Genomic DNA, 25,692 nt, shown 5'->3' with positions numbered 1-25,692 from the left:
AATGATGCAAATGAACTTACTGACAAAACAGAAACAGACTCACAGACTTAGAAAACAAACATGGTTACCAAAGGGGAAAGATGGAGGGGAGGATAAGTTGGGAGTTTGGGATTGACGTATACACACCACTGTATTTAAAATAGATAACCCACAAGGACCTACTGTATAGCACAGGGAACTCTGCTCAATATTCTGTGACAACCTAGATGGGAAAAGAAGTTGAAAAAGGATACACGTATATGTATAACTGAATCACTTTTCTATACACCTGAAACTAACACAACATTGTTAATCTACTATGCTCCAATATAAAATAGAAAAAAAAAACCCAAACAACCGAACAGCAGTGGATTCCATGAGTCATTGTGCATAACAAGAGTATCGCTCAAGGTTGGTAGCAGGAAGACACAGAGAGAGGACAACTCTGAGAAACTGTATTCAGGAAGTCGGTGGGAGGTGATTTCTGGTCCGTCATTCCCTACAAAGGTTTTCAGAATGTTGTCAGAAAGACAGAGGCAGAGGGGGGAAAATTAACTGGGGCAGTTGTCTTCGCTGTCTCTGGGCTTGCCATGGTGATGCTGATAAAATCAAATAAGCTGGAAGTGAGGGTGAGTTGTTAGTGGGAGAAATAGTCCAGGATCTGGCAGCTGAGAGAGTGGAGGCGCCCATGGTGTTCGCTCATGATCAAGACTGATTGTTTTCAGCTCTGGGAAAATGTTGGTAAGCAGCACCTCACACCAGTCCGTGAGGTACTTTGAAATATTTAAAAATGGAAAAAAGAAGAAGAATTTAATATCTTTTTTTTTCCTGTGGTTGGAAAGTGGGGCAATGAGTTGGTCGACTTATCACGAGATGGTTTGAATTAGGTGGAGAGTTTCTGGGAGTATTTACCGCAGAAAAATGTATTTGAGATTTCAACAAAATGAGGATAAGCCAAGCAAGGGAGAGTTGATGATGGTAGCTTTCTTTTTTTTTTTATTGAAGTGTAGTCGATTGACAATATTGTGTTAGTTTCAGGTGTATTGCAAAGTGATTCAGACATACACACACACACACAACCACACACACACACACATATATATTGCAGATTATTTTCCAGATAAGCAACAATGATTTACTGTGTAGCATAGGGAACCACAATATATTCAATATCTTGTCATAACTTATAATGAAAACTAAAAAATATATAACTGAATCGCTTTGCTATACACCTGAAACTAACACAATATTGTGAATCAGTTATACTTCAATTTAAAAAAATAATGCTACAATCAACACTGGTGCACAACTTTTTATGTGGACGTATGTTTTCATTTCTCTTGCGTATATACCTAGGAGTGAACTTGCTGGTTCATGTGGTATGCTCTGTTTAGTTTTTTGAGGAACTGCACAGCTGTTTTCCAGATCAGCTGTACCATTTTACATTTTTGCCAACAATGCATGAGGGTTACAAAATTTCTTCACATTCTTGCCCACATATTTTTGTCTATCTTTTTGACTACAGTCATCCTAATGGTTTGAACATGGTAGCTCACTGTGGTTTTGATCTGTGTTTCCTTAATGGATAATGATGTTGAGCATCTTTTCATGTGCTTATTGGCCATTTTAATAGTTTCTTTGGAGAAATGTCTATTCAAATGCTTTGCCCCATTTTGTTTTGCTATTGAGTTGTAAAAGTTCTTTATATATTCTGGATACTGAATTTTTTAATCAGATATATGATCTGCAAATATTTTCTCCCATTCTATAGGGTGTCTTTCCATTTTATTGATAGTATTTGAAGCATTAAAGTTTTAAATTCTGTTTCTTCTTTTTCTTTTTTGTGCTTGTGCTTTTGGTGTTATATCTGAGAAACCATTGCCTGAACCAAAGTCACAGAGATTATTGCTTATGTTTTTTCCTAAGAGTTTTATAATTTTAGCTCTGACACTTAGGTCTTTGATCCACTTTGTGTGAACAGCATCCTGCTGTTCTAGCTGATTGTTGCCACGTGGGAATGTGGGATAGATAGTGTTGCCTGCTCTTCCAATTTTTTCCAAGAAGCCAGAAATACCAAATTTTTTTTGGTGTGAATATTCTGCATTTAAAAACATTGGCACCCAAGTCACATTTCGTGAAAACACAGTAGTGGAGGTGGTTAATATCTGTGGCCCTAGCCACGTGCAGCACAGGTACCACATTGTAACCTCTGGGTTTTCTATTTAACTTTCCTAGTCTGCTAGAAATGCAATAAACGAACCCCTGTTCTTGGACTATTCCCATCTGACACAGTCTTAGGGTTTTTTAAAGGTTCTAGATAGCAGTTGAATGAGAAGTCTTGAAATGAAACCAATGAGGAGAGAAGGTTTTGAGTCCAAAAGTCCCTGCTCTAAACTAGGGGCTTTTAAATGTTTTTAGACCTCTGCCTGCCGACTACAGTCTGATTCGTCAACCTGAAACATTCTTTCCAGAGTGAACTCAGAGAGAGCAGTCAAAGCAGACATGAGAAGGCAGTGCCTGGATCTTGTGAAATTGCAGAAGGAGATGATTTATTCATGCCAGGTTCTGAGAGCTGGTCATGAGGTCGTGACGAAAAGAGCTGCGTGACAGGCAGAGAGATGGACTAAAGACCCTCTTCCCGATGTGGATGAACCTAGAGTCTGTCATACAGAGTGAAGTACATCAGAAAGAGAAAAACGAATATCATATATTAACGCATATATGTGGAATCTAGAAAAATGGTACTGATGAACCTATTTGCAGGGCAGGAATAGAGACGTAGACGTAGAGAACGGACATGTGGACACGGCGAGGAAGGAGAGGGTGGGACGAACTGGGAGATTGGGATGGACATACATACACTACCATGTGTAAAATAGATAGCTAGTGGGAACACACTATAAAGCACAGGAAGCTCAGCTCGGTGCTCTGTGACCACATAGTTGGTGGGAGGGAGGCCCAAGAGGGAGGGGATATAGGTATACATATAGCAGATTCATTTCATTGTCCAGCAGAAACTAACACTACATTGTAAAGCAATCATACTCCAGTTAAAAAAAAATTAAGAAAAAAATTAAAAAGACCCTTGGCCCTGTTGATGGGTTTGGTGAGCAGAGCGGTTTGTGCTGCTCCTCTCTGGGAGGACTGCTGTCGGCGAAGGGGGAGTCACAGAGTGGAAGGACGTCTGGAGGGGAAGAGGGTGTGATGAGGGGCCCCAAGCAGTGTTGCCTGTTTTCTGAGCCCATTCTGCAAAGATTGGCCTGAGTCCGACCTCCTCCAGGAAGCCTTCCCTGACTTGCCAGTTTCTTTCTGCTGCCAACACCATGACACAGCCTCTCTGGCTTCACTAAGCACACATTCCTCTGAGCTCTCGCTCAGACTGTTGTTTGATATTCAGTGCTTCCTTCAACGGGTATTTAATGAGCACCAGCTAGGTCCCAGGCTAGGGACACAGTAGTGAGCAAAACAGGCTGAAATCCCTGCTTTCCTGGCGCTTATGTGTATGTGTGAAATACATACATAGAGAGAGAGAGAGAGAGAGAGAGTCAACATAACAGATAAGTAACTTACTTAGTATGTTATACACTAAGGTCCCCTACAAACAAACGAGCTCCGTTCCTAGAATGCGTTCGTAAGTCCAGTTTGTTCATGAGTCTGACAAAGTTAGCCTAGGTACCCACCTAAAACCATCGGCTATATAGTACTGTACAGTAATAGGTTTATAATACTTTTCACACAAATAATACATAAAACACAAACACCAAAAAATAAAACATTTTTGGGGCTTCCCTGGTGGTGCAGTGGTTCAGAATTCACCTGCCAGTGCAGGGGACACGGGTTCTAGCCCTGGTCCAGAAAGATCCCTCATGCCGCGGTGCACCTAAGCCCGTGCGCCACAACTACTGAGCCTGCACTCTAGAGCCCGCGAGCCACAACTACTGAGCTCACATGCCACAACTACTGAGCCTGGCTCTAGAGCCCGTGCTCCGCAACAAGAGAAGCCCCCATAATAAGAAGCCCGTGCACCGCAATGAAGAGTAGCCCCTGCTCGCCACAACTAGAGAAAGCCCGTGCACAGCAATGAAGACCCAACGCAGCCAAAGATAGATAGATAAGTAAATAAGTAAATACTAATTGTATTTCTATAAACTATAAACAATTTGAAAATGAATTAAATTAATTTTAAAAATGTTTCATGTACCACAGTGTTCATAGCAACATTACTTACAAGTGCCAAGAAATGAAAGCAGTCTTTGTTGCTGTGCGCGGGCTTTCTCTAGTTGTGACGAGCGAAGGCCACTCTTTGTTGCTGTGCGCAGGCTTCTCATTGCGGTGGCTTCTCTTATTGCGGAGCACGGGCTCTAGGCACGTGGGCTTCAGTAGTTGTGGTTCGCAGGCTCAGTAGTTGTGGCTTGTGGGCTCTAGACCGCAGGCTCAGTAGTTGTGGTGCACGGGTTTAGTTGCTCCATGGCATGTGGGATCTTCCCGGACCAGTGATCGAACCCATGTCCCCTGCATTCGTAGGCGGATTCTTAACCACTGTGCCACGAGGGAAGTCTTTTTGAATTAGTGTTTTTGTTTCTTTCGGCTATAGACGTTGAAACTGAAAAAAACCTTATTGAAATTGAAAAAACCTTATTTAACTTTTTAAAAAGAAATTTCATTCTATTTTATTTTTAGGATAGGATTTATCATGACCTGGGCTTACCTTGTTTGTTTATTTACCTGACTATTAAGAGAGAAATCGCGTCTATTTTGTCTACCAATGAATTCTCCATGGCTAACACATATTCACTGCTTAATAAATGTCACTGAATAAATGAATATGCCAGGGATTGTAGTGACCATGGTGTTATGATAGGTTTTGACCTTTGAGAACATATGTTCATAAGATTTAGCCATTGTGCTCCTTGGTATTTACCCAAAGGAGTTGAAAACTTATGTCTACACAAAAGCCTGTACACGGATGTTTATAGCAGCTTTGTTCATAGTTGTCAAAACTTAGAAGCAGCCAAGCTGTCCTTCAGTAGGTGAATGGATAAATAAACTGTGGTCCATTCAGACAATGGGATATTATTCAGTGCTGAAAAGAAATGAGCTATCAAGCCATGAGAAGATGGGGAGAGGCCTTAAATGCATATTATTCAGTGAAAGAAGCCAATCTGAAGAGGCTACGTACTATATGATTCCAACTCTGTGACATTCTGGAAAAGGCAAAACTCTGGAGACAATGAAAAGATCAGTGGTGGCCGGCCAGGGGTTGGGGGAGCGGAACGATGCATAGGTAGAGCACAGAGGATGTTTAGGGCAGTGAAAACACTCTGGATGAGACCGTAACAGTGGAGACGTGTCACTATACATTTGTTCAAACCTACAGAATATACAAAACCAAGAGTGAACTGTAATGTAAACTGTGCACTTTGGGTGATAACGATGTGTCCATGTAGATTCATTGATTGTAACAAATGTACCGTCTGTTGGGGGATGCTGATGATGGGGAGGCTCTGTGTGTATGGGGGGAAAGGGGTATATGGAAAACCTTTGTACCTTCTCCTCAATTTTGCTGTGAACCTAAAACTGCTCTAAAAAAATTAAGTCTTTAAAAAAATTATATTCTAGTAGTAGAGACAGACCCATCTTATCAAAGCAGAGAATATCAATGTACGTACCAGGCAGGCAGGAGAATAGGTCTCAAAACCCAGCTGACTGGGACTTCCCTGGTGGCACAGTGGTTAGGAATCCTACTGCCAATGCAGGGGACACAGGTTCGAGCCCTGGGCCGGGAAGATCCCACAAGCTGCGGAGCAACTAAGCCCGTGCGCCACAACGACTGAGCCTGTGCTCTAGAGTCTGCGAGCCACAACTACTGAGCCCGCACGCCTAGAGCCCGTGCTCCACAACAAGAGAAGCCACCGCAATGAGAAGCCCGCGCACCGCAACGAAGAGTAGCCCCCGCTCGGTGCAGCTAGAGAAAGCCCGCGCGCAGCAACGAAGACCCAACACAGCCAAAAATAAATACATAAAATAAATAAATTACAAAAAAAAAACACAACCCAGCTGACTGGTAGCTTCTCGTCTCCCAGAATGCACATGACACCCCCCTACACACAAGTTGACAGGGTGTCCTACTTGGTCTGTTGAGTGTGTTCAGAGACTTAAACAAACACGTATGGAACTCCTACACGTTTCCAGGCATGTTCCAGCTGCCACAGTCAGAGCAGCAACAATACAGGTACATTGTTGTCCTGGTGGCATGAACAGTCAAGAGAGGAAGTCGGAGTTTAGCCTCATTGTATTTACCGCGAGTAACCAGCAGGCTTACTCTGGGGCGTTTGCTCAGTGTGATCATCGTTCAGTATTTACCTGGCTTTTTGGTCATCTTTTAAAATAATGCCCAGAAAAAGGCTCATAAGAAAAAAGCAGAATCCCTGAGACCAGAGACAGCCTCTCTTGCTCCATTTCTAGAAAAAAAACTCATATGGGGAAAACATCTCCGCCTGGTAGCTCAGAATTATCTAGAAGTTTGTGGGGAGAAAAAACAGTTTAGGTAAATGGTACAACCTGCTAGAGAACAGTTCAAGCTTTTGAACTCTCCCACGTTCTTCACTGCTCTCTCCCCCGCCATTGCCTTCCCTCCCCACCACCCTCCCTCCACAAAACAATCATCACTGTCCTCATGAGGGACCTGCTGAGAAATGGCAGGATGCGCCTCCTGGGGACCAGCTGCTGGACGGGGGCCCATCCCGCTCCCCTGCTCCCGTTTCTCCGCCTCCTTGCTGGCGTGTCTGAGCTGCAGCCATACTGTGCACTTGAAAGCTGTCCCACGGTCACATGGAGGGGGCTTAGCTTTTATTACAGGACAGGTTTCCATGGGAAACAGGGCTTCTGGGAAGCAAGTCCTTTTGGGAGGAGGCTGTGTGTTCTAGCTTGAGGAGAGAAACAGCCAAGCAGTGTCCTGCTTGACCCCTTCCAACACACACACACGCGCGCGCGCATGCACACGCACGCGCGCACACACACACTTCTCCACCCCAGGGAAAAGAAAAATATCTGATGATTATCTCATGACTGACCCTGATTCCCCAAAGGCAGCTGGTAATTATTAAATTGAGAGAATCATGGGACACTTTCTAAATGGAAAGGCTTATCAAGAATAGATCAGGAACAGGTAAAGTTAATAGTTATCAACCCATTTCCATAGAAATGGACTTACTAGCGGGCATGCCAGCTGCCTAGAAGTAAAAGACCCCCTTCCTCTGGTTTGAGGGAAATGACTTAAAATAAAAACTTACGCATAGAAGTGACTCTGGGGTTTCCCTGGTGGCACAGTGGTTGGGAGTCTGCCTGCCGATGCAGGGGATGCGGGTTCGTGCCCCAGTCCGGGAGGGTCCCACGTGCCGCGGAGCAGCTGGGCCCGTGAGCCATGGCCTCTGGGCCTGTGCGTCCGGAGCCTGTGCTCCGCAATGGGAGAGGCCACAACAGTGAGAGGCCTGCGTACCGCAAAAAAAAAAAAAAAAAAGTGACTCTGACTGGATTGTTATTCCATTTGTAGCGGGTCCACAGGAGAAGAAGAACCCACAGTTAAGGGGGGGCCAGCCTTCCCACGCAGACCCTGCCTCCTTTGCCCAAAGACTGGCCACTTCTGCACCCCAAGACCAGAGTGCGGATTTAGCAGGATTAAACTGCTGATAACAGGGAGAGTTATGCTCCTTTTCTGCTTGTGCTGGATTTTCACTTTCTCGGTGGTAGTTTTTCTGAAGTTTACTGAGTGCTGAGACCCAGGAGGCATTAGCAGCAGCTCCTTAGATCTGCTTACAAGCACGGTGCAGACTAAAGAGAAACTGAAGATCTGATCTGATAGGGCCGAGCATGTCTTATAGGAGGAGACAACAGATGGATCAGTGGAGAATCCCTGTGGTCAGAGAAGTGACTTTAGGCTGGGGTGTGGTGGCTGGGAAAGGGAGGTGACCGAAGCCGAGAACCAAGTGCTCAAGTTCCTAAGGTCCTGAAATCCCTCTCACAGGGCCCCGGGAAATAGGGGTCCCCTGTTCCCATGTGAACCCACTGTCATCCTCTCATGAGGCCAGGTCCCTTATTCAACACACATTCCCTTCCCCGTGCAAAACAACATGTGCAAATAGATACCTAATGATTCATAGCTCACGGGTACCCACACCAGGACAACCTGGCTAGATAATTTTAATAAATTTATACTTCAATTTAAATAGCCACTTCTGGCCAGTAGCCACTGTATTGGACAGAGCAATATCAGAGAGTTTCTTAAAACCTTGGCTAAATGGAAAAAACGTTGGACGTGACGAATTCTAATGTAATTCTATTTGGGGTAGAATTCCATATCAGGCAGGTCACTGTAACTTAGTTTTGCCAACACTATAGCTATACTATAGCTATTTAAAAAAAATTTTATTGGGGTGTAGTTGATTTACAATGTTGTGTTAGTTTCTGCTGTACAACAAAGTGAATCAGTTATACATATACTATATCCACTCTTTTTTAGATTCTTTTCCCATATAGGTCATTACAGAGTACTGAGTCGAGTTCCCTGTGCTCTACAGTAGGTCCTTATTAGTTACCTATTGTATATACAGTAGTGTGTGTGTGTCCATCCCAATCTCCCAGTTTATCCCTCCCCCACCCCTTACCCCCTGGTAACCATAAGATTGTTTTCTACATCTGTGACTCTATTTCTGTTTTGTAAATGAGTTCATTTGTACCATTTTTTTATTCCAAATATAAGCAATATTATATGATATTTGTCTTTCTCACAAGGAGCTAGAAGATTTAAAGAACAAATTTACTATAGCTATCTGTCAATCCTGTGGTTTCTACCCTGTTCTTAAGTCTTAAGTTCTTAAGTCTTCGTGGTTGGGGGTGTGGAGGAACTGTCTGTCCACGGTAGGAGATTCTGCCGGGCAAGCAACAGGCAACAGGCTCTTTTTCAAAACTCTTTCCCTACAGGTTGTGAGTTCGGTGTCTTGGGCTGCTGATCTTTCCCTAGATCCCCAAAGGTAGGGAAGAGACTTCCCAGCTCATTTTAGTCCAGGCAGGCCCATTGTTGGTAAAGGAACAGGTTGGTGGGGGTCACTCAGGTTTTCGGAGCTGTGAATCCTTCACTCTGCTGTCATATTGCTTGGATCCAGATACAGCTAGATTCAGGGTGACGGACAAAGACTTAGGGAACAGAAGTCATTCACAAATCCCATGCTGGATGGCTCTTTGTTTTAACTCTCTGTTTAGTAACTTCTCCCATCAGTGCACTAGTCAGCCTATAATTTATACGTTCATGTCCATGATGAGAGGCTCTCCCTGTGTAGAAAGATGCTGAGAAGGACACTTGCCCTTTTCACTTATATGTGCCCCGTCCACTTTGTTCCCCCTCCTCCAGACAATGTGCAATGTTCAATGTTGTCACTCCATGAATGAAGGCGGGTGGGGTTTTCTTCCATTACATCCCGTCCCACTGCAGGCTGAGGACATGAAGAACCCAGCAGACCTCCTTATTCATGTAGCTCATAGTTGGTGTCACAGACTAGGCACTCTACGAGGTCCTTTCCCATCCTTGGTCTCACGATGCTTTCACAAGCCCACGTAGGCACCAATATTCTCCCCAAATTCTAAAGCTCAGAGTTTGCACCACGGGTCCACAGCCACACAGGTAAGTAGAAGTAGAAACAGCCAGAATTCAGGCTGTGCCTCACGAATGGAGAAATGGTGGCCCTAGATGAAGGTGTCAGGCTATGTCCCGTGTGTGGTGCTTGGATCGTGGCGTCTGCAAGCGTGGGGTTGGGGAGGACTGAGCTGTGACGGTGCCCAGAGATGCAGTGCTGTCTGAGCTGCTCATTCAGGGAAGGACAGGGCCCTGAAGACGGATGGTCTGTCCACTCGGAGGTGTGGGCCGTCTGTGGGCAGCCTGTGAATCAGGCTCTATCGACACCTCCTTGGGACCTGTTGAACTTGGCAAGCCTTCTTTGGGTTGACAAAGAGGAATGTGGCAATTGATCGCGTTCTTGACATTCTGCTGAGTCTCGGGTTTTAAACTGCACTTTACTGTGTGTTTGTTTTGCAGAACAAATGGCTCCTTCTATGAGATCTTGCAAGTGGACTTTGGAATTGACAACAGCAGTGACCTGGCCGGCGCCCAGCAGATCACCTGGCAGGTGGAGTACCCGGTGGAGGACGCCACGAGGGAGCTGGTTGTCTCTGAGATCTTTGTCAGCCAGACCTCCTTCGTGGGCATCGTCCCGCTCGCAATGGTGAGATGTCGGGCTTCAGAATCAGTGTCACAGAGATGTTTTCTTCTAGTACTTTTTTTTTTTTTTTTTTGCCTTGCCGTGTGGCACGTGGGATCTTAGTTCCCCAACCAGGGGTCAAACCCTGGCCCCTGGCAGTGAATGCCCAGAATTCTAACCACTGGACCGCCAGGGAATTCCCTGAGTACTTTTGGTATTCAAAGAAACAGGAGCATTTTATAATCTGCTGTTTTCTATGCACCTTGAAGTTGCTTGAGCAAGGGAAATACACTTAAGTTATATTTTATTTACTTGCTTTCTTTAATGCCTCCTTGGAAACTAGGGCCTGCTGTGTAAATCTGCTTTCCTTTGTGGATCCTGCTGAACCGCGTCCTGGGGAGCCCGTGTTTCTTATTGGCTCAGCTTGTGTGTCCTGAGTGAAGACAGTTGCATTGAAATGCATCATGAGTGTGTGGTGGGCACGGCCTCTCTATATGCTGAGTAAGCAGCCCCAGGTCAATTGCCCTGAGAGTTCCCATGTAGCTTGGGGGTTGGCAAACTCTAAAATGCAGATGGACCTAAAGAGCCTTACTGGGAACTGACCAGATGAACCTGGATAGTGTCCCAGAGACCATAAAACCACATGTGTTTCTGTTTCTGGCCTGGGGGTGACCAGCTCTCTCCTCTGAGCTTGGCCGAAGCTCTATTCACAATCAGGCTCGGGGAACGCCTCTGAGAACAGTATCATGGACAAGGTCCCAGAACCTGAAAAGACGGTGCCGATGGGTCACAGGGATAATAAACCCCGGGAGTGCAATATTGCTAATGCCCTTTCCCACACTGGAAATGTCCAGACACATTCTGCGCTGCTTTGACCTTCCTGTCTGGGACCAAGGCATGGGGGTCCACACCTAGCGATTCTAGGACAACCTGGGGGTACTTCTATCATTCATACTTAAAGTTGGATACCAGGGGTGAGATCCTTGCAAATAAAACCCTCTATCCTACAATTAATTCTGCAATTCCCATATTTGTGTTCTTGACGCTTTGCCCCAAAACTCCCTTTCCCTACGTCTCCTCATATCTGGCTTCTTCTTCTTTTTTTTTTTTTGCGGTACACGGGCCTCTCACTGTTGTGGCCTCTCCCGCTGCGGAGCACAGGCTGCGGGCGCGCAGGCTCAGCGGCCATGGCTCACGGGCCCAGCCGCTCCGCGGCATGTGGGATCCTCCCGGACCGGGGCACGAACCCGTGTCCCCTGCATCGGCAGGCGGACTCTCAACCCCTGCGCCACCAGGGAAGGGAAGCCCTCTGGCTCCTTCTTGATTTGACTGTTAAGAAGCACCTTCCCTGACCAGGGAAGCCAAGCTGGCTCTCCATTCCCCTTACCCCTCCCTCTCTGTCCGCATCTTCATCCTCTTCTATCTTCTTCGTACATATTGTCAGTGTTTGAGGTTTAGGATTCATCATCTTTGTTCCTTCCCAGAAGGAGAGATCCATGACGGTAGGCTGCCCATCCGTTTTGTCCACCGCTGTGTCCCCAGCACCTAGAACAATGCCCGGGGCACTTACGATGTGTCCAGTGAATGACTGAATCCCGTGCTGTAATCTAAGCTACCGGGATCATCTAGTTCTTGAAGGCTAGATGGTTGGAGATGCTCCACAGCAGCAGTGATCTGCATTTTGGTTTGAGGGCGGCCCCAGCTTCGTGGGAAAGAGCCCCATGAAGGAGCAGCGGTGGATGGTGAGGATTGTAGGATAGAGGGAGACAGTGCTATGCTCCCTTTCCCAGGACCGTTCCTGTCAAGTCTCCAGGTCGACCAAGATCGGGCCGAGGTGGTGTTATCTCTTTACTCGAAGCCCTTAGGATTTTGCTCTATGTCTCATCAGTACCAGTCAATTCCTGGGGGCTTCTGCAGCCTCCTGCTACTGTAAGGATGAGTGTCGTGCCCTTGTCTCGTGGACAGGTGTGGGTTCCGAGAGGCGCTGGAACGTGATGTATGTTGACCTGCCAGGAGGCTGGAACCAGGACAGGGGTACGGACCTGCGGTCAGCCCAGTACAGCCCACCGACCCATCCAGCGTGCCGCCTGCGTTAGTAGAAAAAGTCTTATCGGAACACAGCCTGTTCCTTTGTTCTGAATTGTCTAGGTTTGCTTTAATGCCGTGATGGCAGAGGTGAGCCTTTGGGACAGAAAGTGTATCCTTGGCCAGAGCTTCAATTTTAGCATCTTGTAATAAAGTACCCTAAGGAGAATACTGGTGAGTGGGGACTATTATCCTGTTGCTATAGGGCCTCAGCGGATATTGTCTCCTAGTGTGGCCTTTCCCCATGAGACCTTTGCTTGGTGAGACCCTCCAATGCTCTTTGGCCAGACGTGAACTCTTCTGTCATGATGCCGCCTGCAGACCTAACTCAAGGCACTGGTCTGAGTGGGGTGCTCGTCACTGGGTCAGGGCGCACGGTGAGGTGGGACAGAATCTAGGGAAGAAGGAGGTGGTGAAACCTGGGTGAGGACGGAGAGGCTGGCAGAGCAGGCCAGCAGGCCTAGAGGCAGGTCGGCTCAGACAGCCTTTCCTTGGCTGCCAGCACGTCCCCGTGGGGCTCATCTCCTGTCCTGTTCCTGTTCTTAGTGACAGGTGCCTGGTGCAGCCCTGGGAGGGGTCCAGCGGATGCGCGCGGTGCGCTTATTTTGGCTGCGTTGCCGGCGCTGGTTTGTTCTCTGTGGCACTCGCTCCGCCAGCCCCCATCTTCTCCCCCGCTGGAGCCGTCTGAGCTGCCTGCTTCTCCCTGGCTTCTCCGAGGATGCTGTTGTATGTTTGCTGTGCTCACTGCATGTCTGTGACGATTAGTGTCTCCCCACCTGGCTGATCTTTACTTAGGGATGGTTTCTTGCATTTGGCTTTAATTCCCACTGGCTGGGAAGTGCCAGGGTTGGATGGTTGAGTGGTGTCATGTATCGCAGGGCACCTCTGGCATCCCTGTGAAGAGTGGCTCTGAAATGCCTCCAAGGGACCAGAGCTATTTAGTAAAGTTTACGGTGGAACCAGAGTCGGTAGTTCATCTTTTCTCTTTCATCAGTTGTTTTAGCTGCTTTCCAGACCCGTAACTGCCGCAGAGTGGCCTTCAGGGGAGAAGTTTGCCTACCGCTCTTAGGGTGTAAGTAACTTTTATGTAATTCTTCCTCCCCCCACCACCTTCTTCTCCGTTCCCTTCTCCCCCTCCCCCTCCCCCTCCTTATACTTCTTCTCAGTGGCAACTAACCCTGGACAACTTATGCGTGATGTAAGGGTGCTAGATTACTCATCCATGGAACGTTCAAACAAAATTGGGCTTGTTATTGTATCAGAGTCTACTGAGGAGTGGAAGCCACTTTTGTAGTTAGGACAGAAAAGCTTTAAGTGGAAGCATTCAGGTACGCAGGAGGTAGGACCGATGATAAGCCAGGAACAGAACACAGGAGACTCAGGAACCATAGCCGGAGTGGGAATCCACCCACCCCTGGGCTGGGAGGCAGGAGGAGGTGATCCTGAGGCCCAGGGCTGGGGTCCCCTAAGGAACACCATCTTTGGGGTCAGCGCCTCTGGGAGCCAGAACCCATCAGGGGAAGGCTTGGGAATGGATCTGAGGGCAGACAGGCTCCGGCCGATGCCCTTTTATTGTATGATGTAAGTCTGAGGTCCCAAGGTGTCCCAGAAGCCTGTGCGTTCAGAACCTGGCCACGCTGAGCCTCGGTCCTGCTGACGTCTTCTCATGGCTCACCCGTGGCCCAGAATGCTCCATTTGGTTGATTTCTTGTCTCTTTCACCTTCAAGGGCAACTCTCACAGAGGGTTCTCCTGACCACTCCAGCTAAATTTGTTCTCTCTTTCGTCTATAATTCATGCTTATTTACGTGATGCTTTGTACACTGCCTGTCTCAGTCTGGCTCCAATCACGAGAAAGAATTTGAGCAGGGAGAGGTTGATATAAAGGACCATTAATTATAACAGGGACTAGAATAATGAGAGATTGCTTGCTAAGAAGTGAAGAGAACTCTGAAGAATATGGGAATGGCCGAGTCAGGAGCCTCCACTGCCCCGGGGTGGAGTTTGGGTACCTGAGCCAGAGGCCTTCCCCCAACCCTCCGAGATCCAGACCTTGCTGGAGAGGGTACGTTCACAGCCCACTGAATGAGGAGAAGCTGCTGAGGTAGCATACCAGTGGAAATTGCTGCAAGTCTGGGGACAGCTGTCCATGGGGAGCTGTCTCATCAGAAGCACTTGCTACCAAACCACTCAAAGTGGATGCTGGTAAAAGCTGCAGGTCACTGGGTGCTGCAGGAGCTGGATACAGGGGTGGTGGGGGGAAGCCACCAGTGCTGCAAGAGTGCCCCAGAATCAGAAAGGAAACACTTTCCTACTGAAGTGTCTCTCCAGTGCCCCCTACTGACGTAGTGTAACTCTTGCCCACTGGCAAAGGACAACTGTTAAAGGCTCAGATCCATTTTCCCAGAGCAGGTCATGAGGGGTGAATTTGGAGCCAAGGGGCACTGAATTGATGACCAGAATACTCTCTGTCTTCCTCCACTGGATCGCAAGCTCCTCGATGGGAGGGACCCTGTTGATTTTCTCACCAGATGTTTTCTCAGCACCAAACATGGTGCCTGATACACAGTATCTGCTCAGCAAATAAGCAAATGGTTACGTTTACCATCAGAACCTGAACCCACTAGCTGGATAGCCCTCACTTGCTGTATTAGTTTCCTTTTGCTGCTGTAACAAATCACCACAAACTTAATGCTTTAAGGGAACACCAATTTATTATCTTAAGAGTTTGGAGGTCACAAGTCTGAAATGGGTTTCACGGGGCTAAAATCAAAGTGTCAGCAGGACTGTATTCCTTCCGGAGGTTCTGACAGAGAAGTTTCTCCAGCTTCTAGAGGCTTCCAGCATTCCTCGGTTCATGGCTCCGTATCACTCAGACCTCTGCTTCCCTCATCACAACTCCTTTTCTGACCTTCCTGCCTTCTTTTCCTTATAAGAACCCTTGTGAATACCTTGGGTCCACCTGGATAACTCAGGATCATCTGCTCATCTCAAGATTTTTGACTTTCCCATTTGCCATGTAAAGTAACACATTCACGGGTTCTGGGGATTAGGATGTGGACATCTTTGGGTGACTGTTATTTCCCTACCACTTGCCTTAGGCAGGATCCCAGCTCTCCCTGTCTTGGTCTTGCTCAGGCTGTGCACAGTACTCTCCATCCCTCCTCCCATGACCTTCTTTCATCAACACCCCTACCCCAGGCTATTTCCTGAGGAGCTCTCTGGACCTCGTGTCATCCCCAGCCACCCAGCCCCTCTCACAGCTCCTGGGGACACCACACTCCTTCACCAGGGAAGCACTTTGAGCTCTGCATTTCCAGAGGACCCCACAGCAGAGCTGCCACAGGCATGGTGATCACAAATCTCTTAGCTTACACACACAGCCTTGCCCCAGGGAGGATGTGGACCACCGCGGGCTGGGGCTGCATAGGCTCCTGTAATAGCTTCACATCTTCTTCCTCCAACCTCGGGGCCTGGGAGGAGATCGGACGGCGGAGCCAGCTGGCCTCTTATTCTCTGTGTAGCCTCAGAGCAGTCACCTAAAATCCCTTTGCTTTAGTTTCCTGTGTGTGAATTTCCAAGTGAGAATACTTCTCCTGTCTACCGCACTGGGGTGTCAGATGGACCAAAGGAGATACAACAAAAACAAACATGCTTAAAATATCAAGGCAAATAGAAAAGCCATGTATGCAGTGGGAAAGTGTCCCAGATAGATGGGAGCAGATTCAACTGTCACGTAGAATTAATGACCCTCTCTACCTTGCCAGTTTTGTTATCCTATTGATTTACCTGGTGGGGGGGTGGGCGTCCATACTGAAAAAATTTTCAATTGTTTTCTCCTTTGAGGTACTTGGCAAGGAAATATTTTGGTCAAGAGTACAGGCTCTTGGGTCAACCTGCCTAGATGGAAATTTGGACCCCAATGGTTACTAGTTTTGTCATCTTGGGCAAGTCACTTAACCTCTCTGAAACTCAAGCTTTGTCATCTGTAAAATGTAAAAATGAGGTTGCCTGCCTCTTAGAGTTTTATGAGGATTAAAGACGTACTGCAGGAACACAGCTGACAGAAATCCAGGGGAGGGAGAGGACTCCAAACTCTCCTTGAGATCCACTCCCTCCACCCCCAATTCCACGGAACTCCTCAACCCTTGCTTAACCCACATTATTTAACAAACTCAACTGTCTATTGTGGAAAAAAAAAAGAGCACGTTGGCCTGGCACATTGTAAGCACTCAATAATACTTAGCCATTGTTATTTTCATCATTGCCATTGTGCTGTCTGACCACGTGTAAGTATATGTGTCAGATTTTGGTGAAAGTCAAACAGAAGTTCAATCTCAGTACAGGTGGTGGATTCTCCACCTAGAGGAAAGAAAGCTCGATTTGATGAATCAGATACAGCCGTGGTGCAGGATGGAGAGGAGAGATGATGGTGGGTAGGTAGTCAAGGCGGCTGCTGCCCCCTGAACATCTCACTCAACCTCACAGCATCCTCTGAGGAGGGACTGCTATCTTGGGATTCAACCCCAGTATTATGATTTAGAAGTTTGCTGCCACAGTGTGTGACCCTGTGTAGTGTGGGGTGCTGTGGACACCCCTTGGGTAGCAAACCAACCTCTACTTCAAGAAGGTAAATATGCAGCTTTAGGGGAAATCATGATAAAAGTGGGGAGAGACCCCAGGCGTGGAAGCCAGGGTGGGGGCTGATGCAATAGTCCAGGCAGGAGGGTCTGTAGAAGGACAGAGAGTGGTGATGTACTCATCCACCCACCCATCCATCCATGCATCCATGCATCCATCCATCCATGCATCCATCCATCTATCCATCTGTCCATCCATCCATCCATCTATCCATCTGTCCATCCATCCATCCATCCATCCATCCATCTATCCATCTGTCCATCCATCCATCCATCCGTCCGTCCATCCATCCATCCATCCATCCATCCATCCATTCATCCATCTGGTCAATCGTTATACAATCGACCACTTATTTAGCATACACTGTGTGCTGGATTCATTAATCTTTGGTGCATGGAAAGGGATAAAATGGAAATGATGGAAATTTTGAGTTGATCACCAGGCCTTGGAAACCATTGTGTGTAATGTTTCCATTTTAGCAGACAGCACAGATGGTCAACACCTTCAAAAATCCCATCTTAAAAAAGGCAGTCAAAAAAGAGGAGTGTCACAACCTAGGGCAATAACGCTGTTCTCTGCCTCATCTTTAAAATCTAAAATTTAAAAGTAGTCTTTGTGCTGCCCCCTCCATGGCTGGGAAATGCCAACTTTGTGCCTGTTTCTCTTCCCTTCATAAAGAAAAGCCCTTCTTTTCTTTATGAAAGCATGTGTTTTCTTTTCTGCCCCCTCCACCTCTGTCCCTCATGCCCTTTCAATTCTCTGCAGTTTTATGTCCAATAACTGAGCTTTGAGCTTAGAGATTTATTTCCGTGGGTGGCTTGGAGTTTAGGGTTGCAGCCCACCATTCCACTACAGTTCTTAAAACTAAAAAGCCCAGCTCTACTCATGCAGATAAAAAGCACATTATCTTTCAAAACGTTGGAATCAAAAAATGAACCTGCTTGGTGAGTTTCTAAGCAACTGGGCACGCAAGCATGGAAAAAGCAAGAGATAATCAGACTCCTTTTTAGCCGTATTGGCCTGAAACTTTACAGCAAGGCCTGGGCACAAATACTTCTTTATTTCAAATAATATTTGTGTGTCTGCTCTGTGTTCTAGTGATTGATGATGAACAGACACACAGAGTCTCAGCCCTCCTGCTGTTTACATTCTAGGAGAGGAGAGTAAGGAATATAAGAAACACGTACGCCTGATCACTTCAGACAATGATGTATGCTGTGGAGAAATTCATGCTGGGTCACAGAACAGAGACACTGGGATGGAGGTGGGCAGTGCTAAGTGATCAGGAAGCTGTCTGTCTAAGGATCTGGCGTTTGCGCCGAGAACTAACTGCTGAGAAGGAGCCAGCTCTAGAAGGCTGTGGAGGAAGAGCATTTCAGACGGAGGGAACAGTGTGCATCTTCAAGCAGAATTAAACTTGGTTTCTTTGAGGAACTCCAAGAAGGCCAGGCTGTTGGAACGTAGACCACAAGGTGGGGGTCGGGGGGAGGGCAGGGGAAAGCGATGAGATTGGAGAGGAAGCCAGGGGCAGCTTCTGCAGGCCTTGGTGGTAACAGATAACCTTTCATGGGCTTTCCAGTGTCCAGTTATTGGTGTCTGTATTAGCCTCCTCTTGCTGCTGTAACAAATTACCGCAAACATAGTGGCTTTAAACAACACAAATCTATCTTGCAGTTCTGGACATCAGAAGTCTGAGATGGGTCTAGAGGACAAAATCAAGGTGTCAGCAGAGCTGCATTATTTTGGAAGCTCTAGGGGAGAATCTTTTCCTTGCCCTTTCCAGCTTCGAGAGGTGCCCGCATTCCTTAGCTCATGACCCCATGTCACATCACTCTGACCTCTGCTTCTGTTACCGTGTCTCCTTCTCTGACTCTGACCCTCCAGCCTCCCTCTTGTAAGGATCCTTGTGATCACACTGGGCCACCCGCATAACGCAGGACACTCTCCCCAGCTCAGGATCCTTAACTGAATCACATCTGCAAAGCCTTTCGGTTGTGTAAGGTCACGTATTCACAGGTTCTGTGTCAGGCCATGCCTCCGGAGCTGCATGACCTTGGGCAAGTGACTTAAGTGTTCTGTGATGGCTCAGTTTCCCCATTGGGAAAATGGCCCAGGGCTGTGGTGAAGTCACATGTGGGAATTTCCCAGAATAGAGCCTGGCGTTAAATTAGTTGTCAGAAATAGGAGTGGTGGCCGTTAGCTCAGGACAGTAGTAGCACACAGAGTGGAGAAGAGAAGGAACTTCTGGCACCGTGGTATTTTGAGGTCATCGGATTAGACAAGACACAGGTGTGATGTGTAGAGAGAAGTTTTCACAGTGGGAGCCTGCAGAGCCGGAGGGGGACCGTGTCAGGGGAGCCCAGGCTGATAAACATTTTGACTCTAGCTTGCAGGTGGGGAGCTATATCTCTGAAAGATCTGTTTTCCTTTCTTTTTCTTCGATTCTTGCTCCCATAAGCGGGAGGGGTTCCTCCTCCCGCTTCCCCATCCCTGCCGCCCAGGGCAAAGCCAGAAGAAACCTTTTTTTTTTTTTTTTTTTTTTTTTGCGGTACGCGGGCCTCTCACTGTTGTGGCCTCTCCCGTTGCGGAGCACAGGCTCCGGACGCGCAGGCTCAGCGGCCATGGCTCACGGGCCCAGCCGCTCCGCGGCATGTGGGATCTTCCCGGACCGGGGCACGAACCCGCGTCCCCTGCCTCGGCAGGCGGACTCCCAACCACTGCGCCACCAGGGAAGCCCCGTGTGAAACCCTTTTGCTTTGATTTGTTGGCACTCTGCTCCCTTGCTGTCTGGGTCCAGGCTGCTGGTCCAGCGGCTGCACTTCACTCCGTTTGCCTTGTTGAAGTTCCAATCGTTCTGTACACCCTGTATTTTCTTGGGATGATAGTCCTGGTGGCACAAAACAATCAGGGACTTAAATCTCGTGAAGCTCCTGCTTCAGGTCACAGAGCATCTCTCTCCCTCCCTCTGTGGCTCTTTTCTTCTTTGCCCGTTTGCTTTGCATGTGGCCCAGGATGCAGAGGGGGCAGACTTTGTCCTGGGAGTTTCCAGCCCAGATCCAGCTCTAAGGAGGGATGTTTCACCCCAGACAAGGTCCAGCAGGCATCTCCTGGGCCTCTTGGGGTCTGTTACAGCTCCAGGGAGTCTTAAGTAATTAAGTCGGTAATTCAGAAAGCTTTGAAGGCTTGTGGATAGCTTTTTTCCCTGTCCTTTGTCTTTTGTTTAAAACTTAAAAGTAAAATCTAACTAAATAGCGCTTGAATGCATCCTCCTAAAATCTTACGGCTAAGGCTCGAGGGTTCACGGACTACCCGCAATTCCAACCCCTTTCCCTAAATGAACTTCGTTTTATCCTTTTATTTTTTTCATCCAGGGCTTTGTATCTACCTTCATACACAGATATGTGGCTGCAGACAACAAAGGATTTTGTTTTATACGTGGCTGTGTGTGAAAACAAAGGGTACTGTGCTGTGTATCACATTCTTTACAGCCAATACTATGTCTCAGAGGCTTTTTCATACCTGTGAGAATAGAGCTGCCTTGTCCATTTTTTAAAAAACTGCTCTTCAGTAGTCTGTGGTAGGCTATTCCATAGTTTATTTCTCTACTGGTGAATATTTAGGTGGTTTCCATTTCTTTCTTTCTTTTCTCTCTCTCTCTCTCTCTCTCTCTCTCTCTCTCTCTCTCTTTTTTCTACTACCATGAATCTTGTAAAGCTCCACCTGGTTTAGAGGTGAAAAGTGGGTTCTAGATCATGTGCCAAAAGGTGTAGGGGCTGTTAGAGTGAAACTGGTGATCAGTCCATAGTCTGTTAGCTTCCTGGGGCTGCCATGAAGCATTACCACCAACTGCATGGCTTAACACAACAGGGGTGGATTCTCTCATAGTTCCGGAAGCCAGAGCTCCAAAAACAAGGTCTCAGCAGGACGCTTCTGCCTCTGATGACTTGAAGATTCTAGGTTCTCCCTTGCCTTCCAGCTTCAGGTGGCCCCAGGCATTCCTTAGCTTGTGGCCACATCGCTCCCATCTCAGCCTCTGTCATCACAGGGCTGTGTGTGTGTCTGCATCTCTGCGTCTCCCCTCCTCAACAGTACACTGGGCGTTGAATTTAAGCATCCAGTATAACCTCATCTTAACGAATCACATCTGCACAGACCCTTTTTCCAAATGAGGTCACATTCTGAGATTCCAGTGGACATGAATTTTGGCGGGGGGACACACTCTTTAACCTACTACAGGGGTTAGAAGCGGGGAGGGGCTACACAGAGGCCACCGACTTGCCAGCTGAGATCTGGGTGGTATTTGGGGCAGCCCCGTCCTGCACCTTCAACATCTCCAGTGCGATTGGATGTTGTGGAAAATGACTCTTAAAGGCTATTAGGTCTTTAGTCATTAACTCAGCTACAAAGCCTTCACATTCTGTAGTGTTGATTAGACTCCATTTACCAGGAAAAGAAAGAGATTCCAATGCCTCTGAAAGGTATGTTTGTGGAACCCTGACTTCAAAAGTCCATCCAGATGACCTGCGTCCCTCTTCTTCCACCAAAGCTAGTGAGTTGGTATAATTACTTGTTGGAGATTGCATACAACACCTTGCTGTAGGCATCCAGAGTAAACCTGATTCAGCTCTGTCTTTGAGGCTTTTCTTATATATAAAAAGGAGCCAGGTGGTCTGCAAACAGCCGTTCCCTTGCCTATATAGTCAGAGTTTCACCTGATTGATCCAACCTGTTCACAGCTGAAAGGAGCAATTTTAGATTGTCCGGGAGAAGGTATGTCCAGTGGACATACTTTACAAATGACCAGAAATAACCATCTTGGTTAGATTGAAGCCACACACTTTGTAAGTGCCACCATAGGCACCTGTCAAAGTGCGGGATACAGGTCAACTCCCCACAGCCGAGCGTATCCTGGCACGTGATGCCAGTGAGCATATTCAGTGAACCTATCGCCGCAGTGGTCCCATAGCTGGATGTAGCTGTTCTGTCATTTCCTAACTTACTTAAAAATAACAGTATAAAAAGGATTGCCCTTGGAGAGTGAACTGGAGTCAGCTAAGTGGAAAAGGAGAAGGAAAAAACCCATTAAGATGTTTGGTTCCATTGACCCGTGTCTTTCTGGCAAACCTTGGCTGACATATAATATCTGAAGATGAACGGGAAAAACAGACCCAAGAAGCAAGGCTAGGAATGAAACTGGTGGCTGTCAGTTGAAGGAACAAAGTGACGGAAGTCTGGGTGTTTCTGTTACAGTCATGTGACATGACAGATTTCCAAGGCTCTGTCAGTACCATGAATATTTATGACCTATCTATCTCACCAAAAACCTCCATCAGGCGGCACATTCAGCAAAGACCCCTGCTCGGGAATTTTTCTGTTTTGTTGGGTGATGAGCCCTGAATGACAAAATTGAGATCAATTATACGAAGGGTTTGTGCTTCTGTTTAACACAGAGGCTGTATTCTGAAGAAATAAATTTCTTTTTGAAAAAAAAAATCTCTTTTACTGTTGGCGGGTGAACTGGATTATTTGTCACAAGATGGAGTTGCCCATATGCAAGTGTTTCTGGGTACTGGCCTCCAGGGGCCTCCTCTGAGACTCAGGTTCCTATTTTGTTTGCTTGTTTGTTTGTTTGTTTGTTTTAAACATCTTTATTGGAGTATAATTGCTTTACAATGGTGTGCTAGTTTCTGCTTTATAACAAAGTGAATCAGTTATACATATACACATGTTCCCATATTTCTTCCCTCTTGTGTCTCCCTCCCTCCCACCCTCCCTATCCCACTCCTCTAGGTGGTCACATAGCACCGAGCTGATCTCCCTGTGCTATGCGGCTGCTTCCCACTAGCTATCTATTTTACGTTTGGTCGTGTATATATATATATGTCCATGCCACTCCCTCACTTTGTCCCAGCTTACACTTCCCCCTCCCCATGTCCTCAAGTCCATTCTCTAGTAGGTCTGCGTCTTTATTCCCGTCCTGCCCCTAGGTTCTTCATGACCTTTTTTTTTTTTTAGACTCCATATATACGTGTTAGCATACGGTATTTGTTTTTCTCTTTCTGACTTACTTCACTCTGTATGACAGACTCTAGGGCCATCCATGAGGTTCCTGTTTGAAATGACAAACCAGAGTCCTGGCAAACGAGAGGACTGTGCCCAGCTGTGTGCTGGCCAGTGAAGGGACACCCCCTTCTCCACAGCTGGGGAAGTGTGGAGGCGTGTGTGCTTAAGAGACCTCAGGCTGCCACAGCTCGGATCTAACCTGCCATTTACTTAAACTTTGTGATCTGAGCCGGCCTTTGGAGCCTCAGTCATCCTATCTGCAAAAGGGGTATGTAATATAATTCCTACTAGGACAACCTCAACAGGTTACTTGGAGGATTAAATGAGGCAACATTATATGTGCAGTTCTTGTTACAAAGTAAGAATATGATAGATGTCATCAACTTCTTTTTATTAGTAACCCAGCATGCTTAAATGGGAGACATTTAAGAATAGTGGTGAAACTAAAAATATTTCCTAACAGGGTGGCATGGTCACTGACCTCACATGACCCATGGGACTAGATGCAGCTTGTAAGTAATTGTCAAAGTCCCTCCCCTTCCCCCAGGGCACACCAGCTGTACATCGGCCCCGCAAGTTAACGTTCAATGCTTTTTTTTTTTGTTTTTTGCATAGCTTATCGCAGAGTCCAGCACATCTTTTTCTAAATAACTTTAATTTTGCAAACTGCCAAGATGGCGTTTTTGATTGGCTTGAACTCTTTTTCCGAGGAGAGGGGACCGCAGGCGACAGTCCCCGGGGTTCCCACTAGATGGCGCTCACAGACCGACCAGCTCGTGGCCGCGCTGGGCCTGCGCTCCCCTCCCCCAGAAGGCTCCCGAACACACCTGCCCCCCGGGCCCAGTCTTCTCCCCAGTCAGCTGACTGCTTCATCCAGCCCTTTGCTCACTTGCGAGTCCCGGTCGCGTCAAGTGTGAGAAATGAAGGCCCCTCCTGCACTCAGCACAGCACCTGAGACGCACCTGGCCCGCACCTGGCCCGCACCTGGCCCGCGGCCTCCGGCCCCTTGGACAGGTGCTGCTTCTCCGCCAGCATCACCGCCCGCCCTGCGGCTGGATGGAGCCTGCGAGTGGCTGCTTTTCTCGAAAGGCTTTACCATTTTAATTTGAAATAATACATATTCATTATAAAAAGGTTAAACATAATTAAAAAAAAAAGCCCAAATCCCAACATCCCCCATATGACATTAGTTATATTGGAGAATCATCATTCTGGGCAGTCTACATCCATGAATCCACAGCGAGAGGAGTGGCTGGCTGGATAAGTAGACCGTGGTTGGACGCCATATTTTATAGCAATGAAATCCTACTCTAAAGCTGTATTTTATTCGTGAAGGTGTTAAATTCCTTTTTATTTATAAAGAGGACAAAGAATCCAAAGTAGAGTTGTCATATTTCATAAAAGAAATGAGCAAAAATAGAAAAATTAGCTGACAAGAAGAGATTTTGATTTTTAAAATACCTTGGTAAATTTAAGAAAGAAAAGTTTGTAGAAAAAATCATACCAAGGTTTGGAACGATTATTATTATTACTATTATTCTTATTACTTTCACTATAGCTGCTATTGTTGCCTCCACGTCCATCGCCACACCGTCTCTATTTCTTCCATGACACAATTTTAGCCGGTGATGGCGGCTCCTTGATTTGAAAGTAGAAGAAACGGCACGCTGAGATTTCTTGCCATTTCCCCCATCCGGATATTTATTGGTTTTGCAAGTTTTACATTGTTAAAGTCTGTAACGTCGATACCCTCCGTGGAGCCTAGTTGCTACATTCCTTCATTGTCAACTCTCTGACTATGGGAAGCCGGTCTTGCTTGCTTCATCTGCTTCATCGGTTACCCCCCAGCCATCTGCTGCTTTCCATCCTCAGAGACGGTGCATGTCTTTTATCTGCCGATGGCCCTTTCTTGTTGTCGTTGGGGGATTACATTTTAATGCCTTTATTCCCACTGTAATGCGATCTAGAGGATAAATGAGGTTAGTCCAGTGGTTCATCCACCATAATCCCAACCTTCTTTAGAAACTGTAGCGTGCGGTTCCGGTTTAAGGGGTAGGTTGTCGGTCATTCCTTCACACACCTGCCTGTGTGCCAGGCACGGGGGTGGGAGCCAGGACGGATGAAGGACACAGTTCTTGGCATCAGTGATGTCAAAAGGACTTTGTGCCCCGGAACAGAATTGTGTGTGTGTGTGTGTGTGTGTGTGTGTGTGGAATTGCTTTAAAGAAGGATGAAGTAAACCAAGGACGACCCTGCCACGCCCTCCACGGGGGGGGGGGTGATGTGCTGCCGCTTGGGGGGGTGATGCGCTGCCGCTTGGGGGGGGTGATGCACTGGCACTCAGTGGGTTGGGTGATGATGCGCCGCCACTCGGGGCGGTCACACGTCAGAGCTGAAGCGAAGCTGCTGGTAATGGGAGGCATCGTCCCCAGGGAGGAGGCCATCAGTCCGCATCTCCCAGGTGAAAAGGGTAAAGGGCCAGGGAAACAGCAGGAGATGCAGCACATGGCCAGGTCCCCCTCCCGGCGGCTCCACAGGGTTCTTATTTTTGGAATCCTAAGCCTCCTGAGGACAGGCACACAGTCACACGTTTATAAAACGCCATGGTGCCTGCAGTGCTGCAGATACCACAGGTCACCGGGCTTAACATCAGCTTCTCCAGGACCAGGTTCACA

The 25,692-nt window shown here is 47.2% G+C and overlaps 1 protein-coding gene across 1 annotated transcript in view; it reads left to right on the top strand.

Annotated features, from left to right (window-relative positions):
• The window catches only part of TMEM132B (transmembrane protein 132B), a gene marked incomplete at both ends in the record, with an annotated part of 376,262 nt that overhangs the window by 280,862 nt on the left and 69,708 nt on the right, over positions 1–25,692 (top strand). Inside the window, one exon of the mRNA XM_079717037.1 lies at positions 10,067–10,253. Within this exon, the coding sequence (XP_079573163.1) occupies positions 10,067–10,253 (187 nt within the window). The remainder of the gene's footprint in view (positions 1–10,066; positions 10,254–25,692) is intronic.

The sequence above is a fragment of the Hyperoodon ampullatus genome (genome assembly GCF_949752795.1).
Source record: "Hyperoodon ampullatus genome assembly, chromosome: 13".
Taxonomy (NCBI): domain Eukaryota; kingdom Metazoa; phylum Chordata; class Mammalia; order Artiodactyla; family Ziphiidae; genus Hyperoodon; species Hyperoodon ampullatus.
Note: the sequence above shows the minus strand (reverse complement) of the source record. Positions and strands in the feature narration are given on the sequence as shown.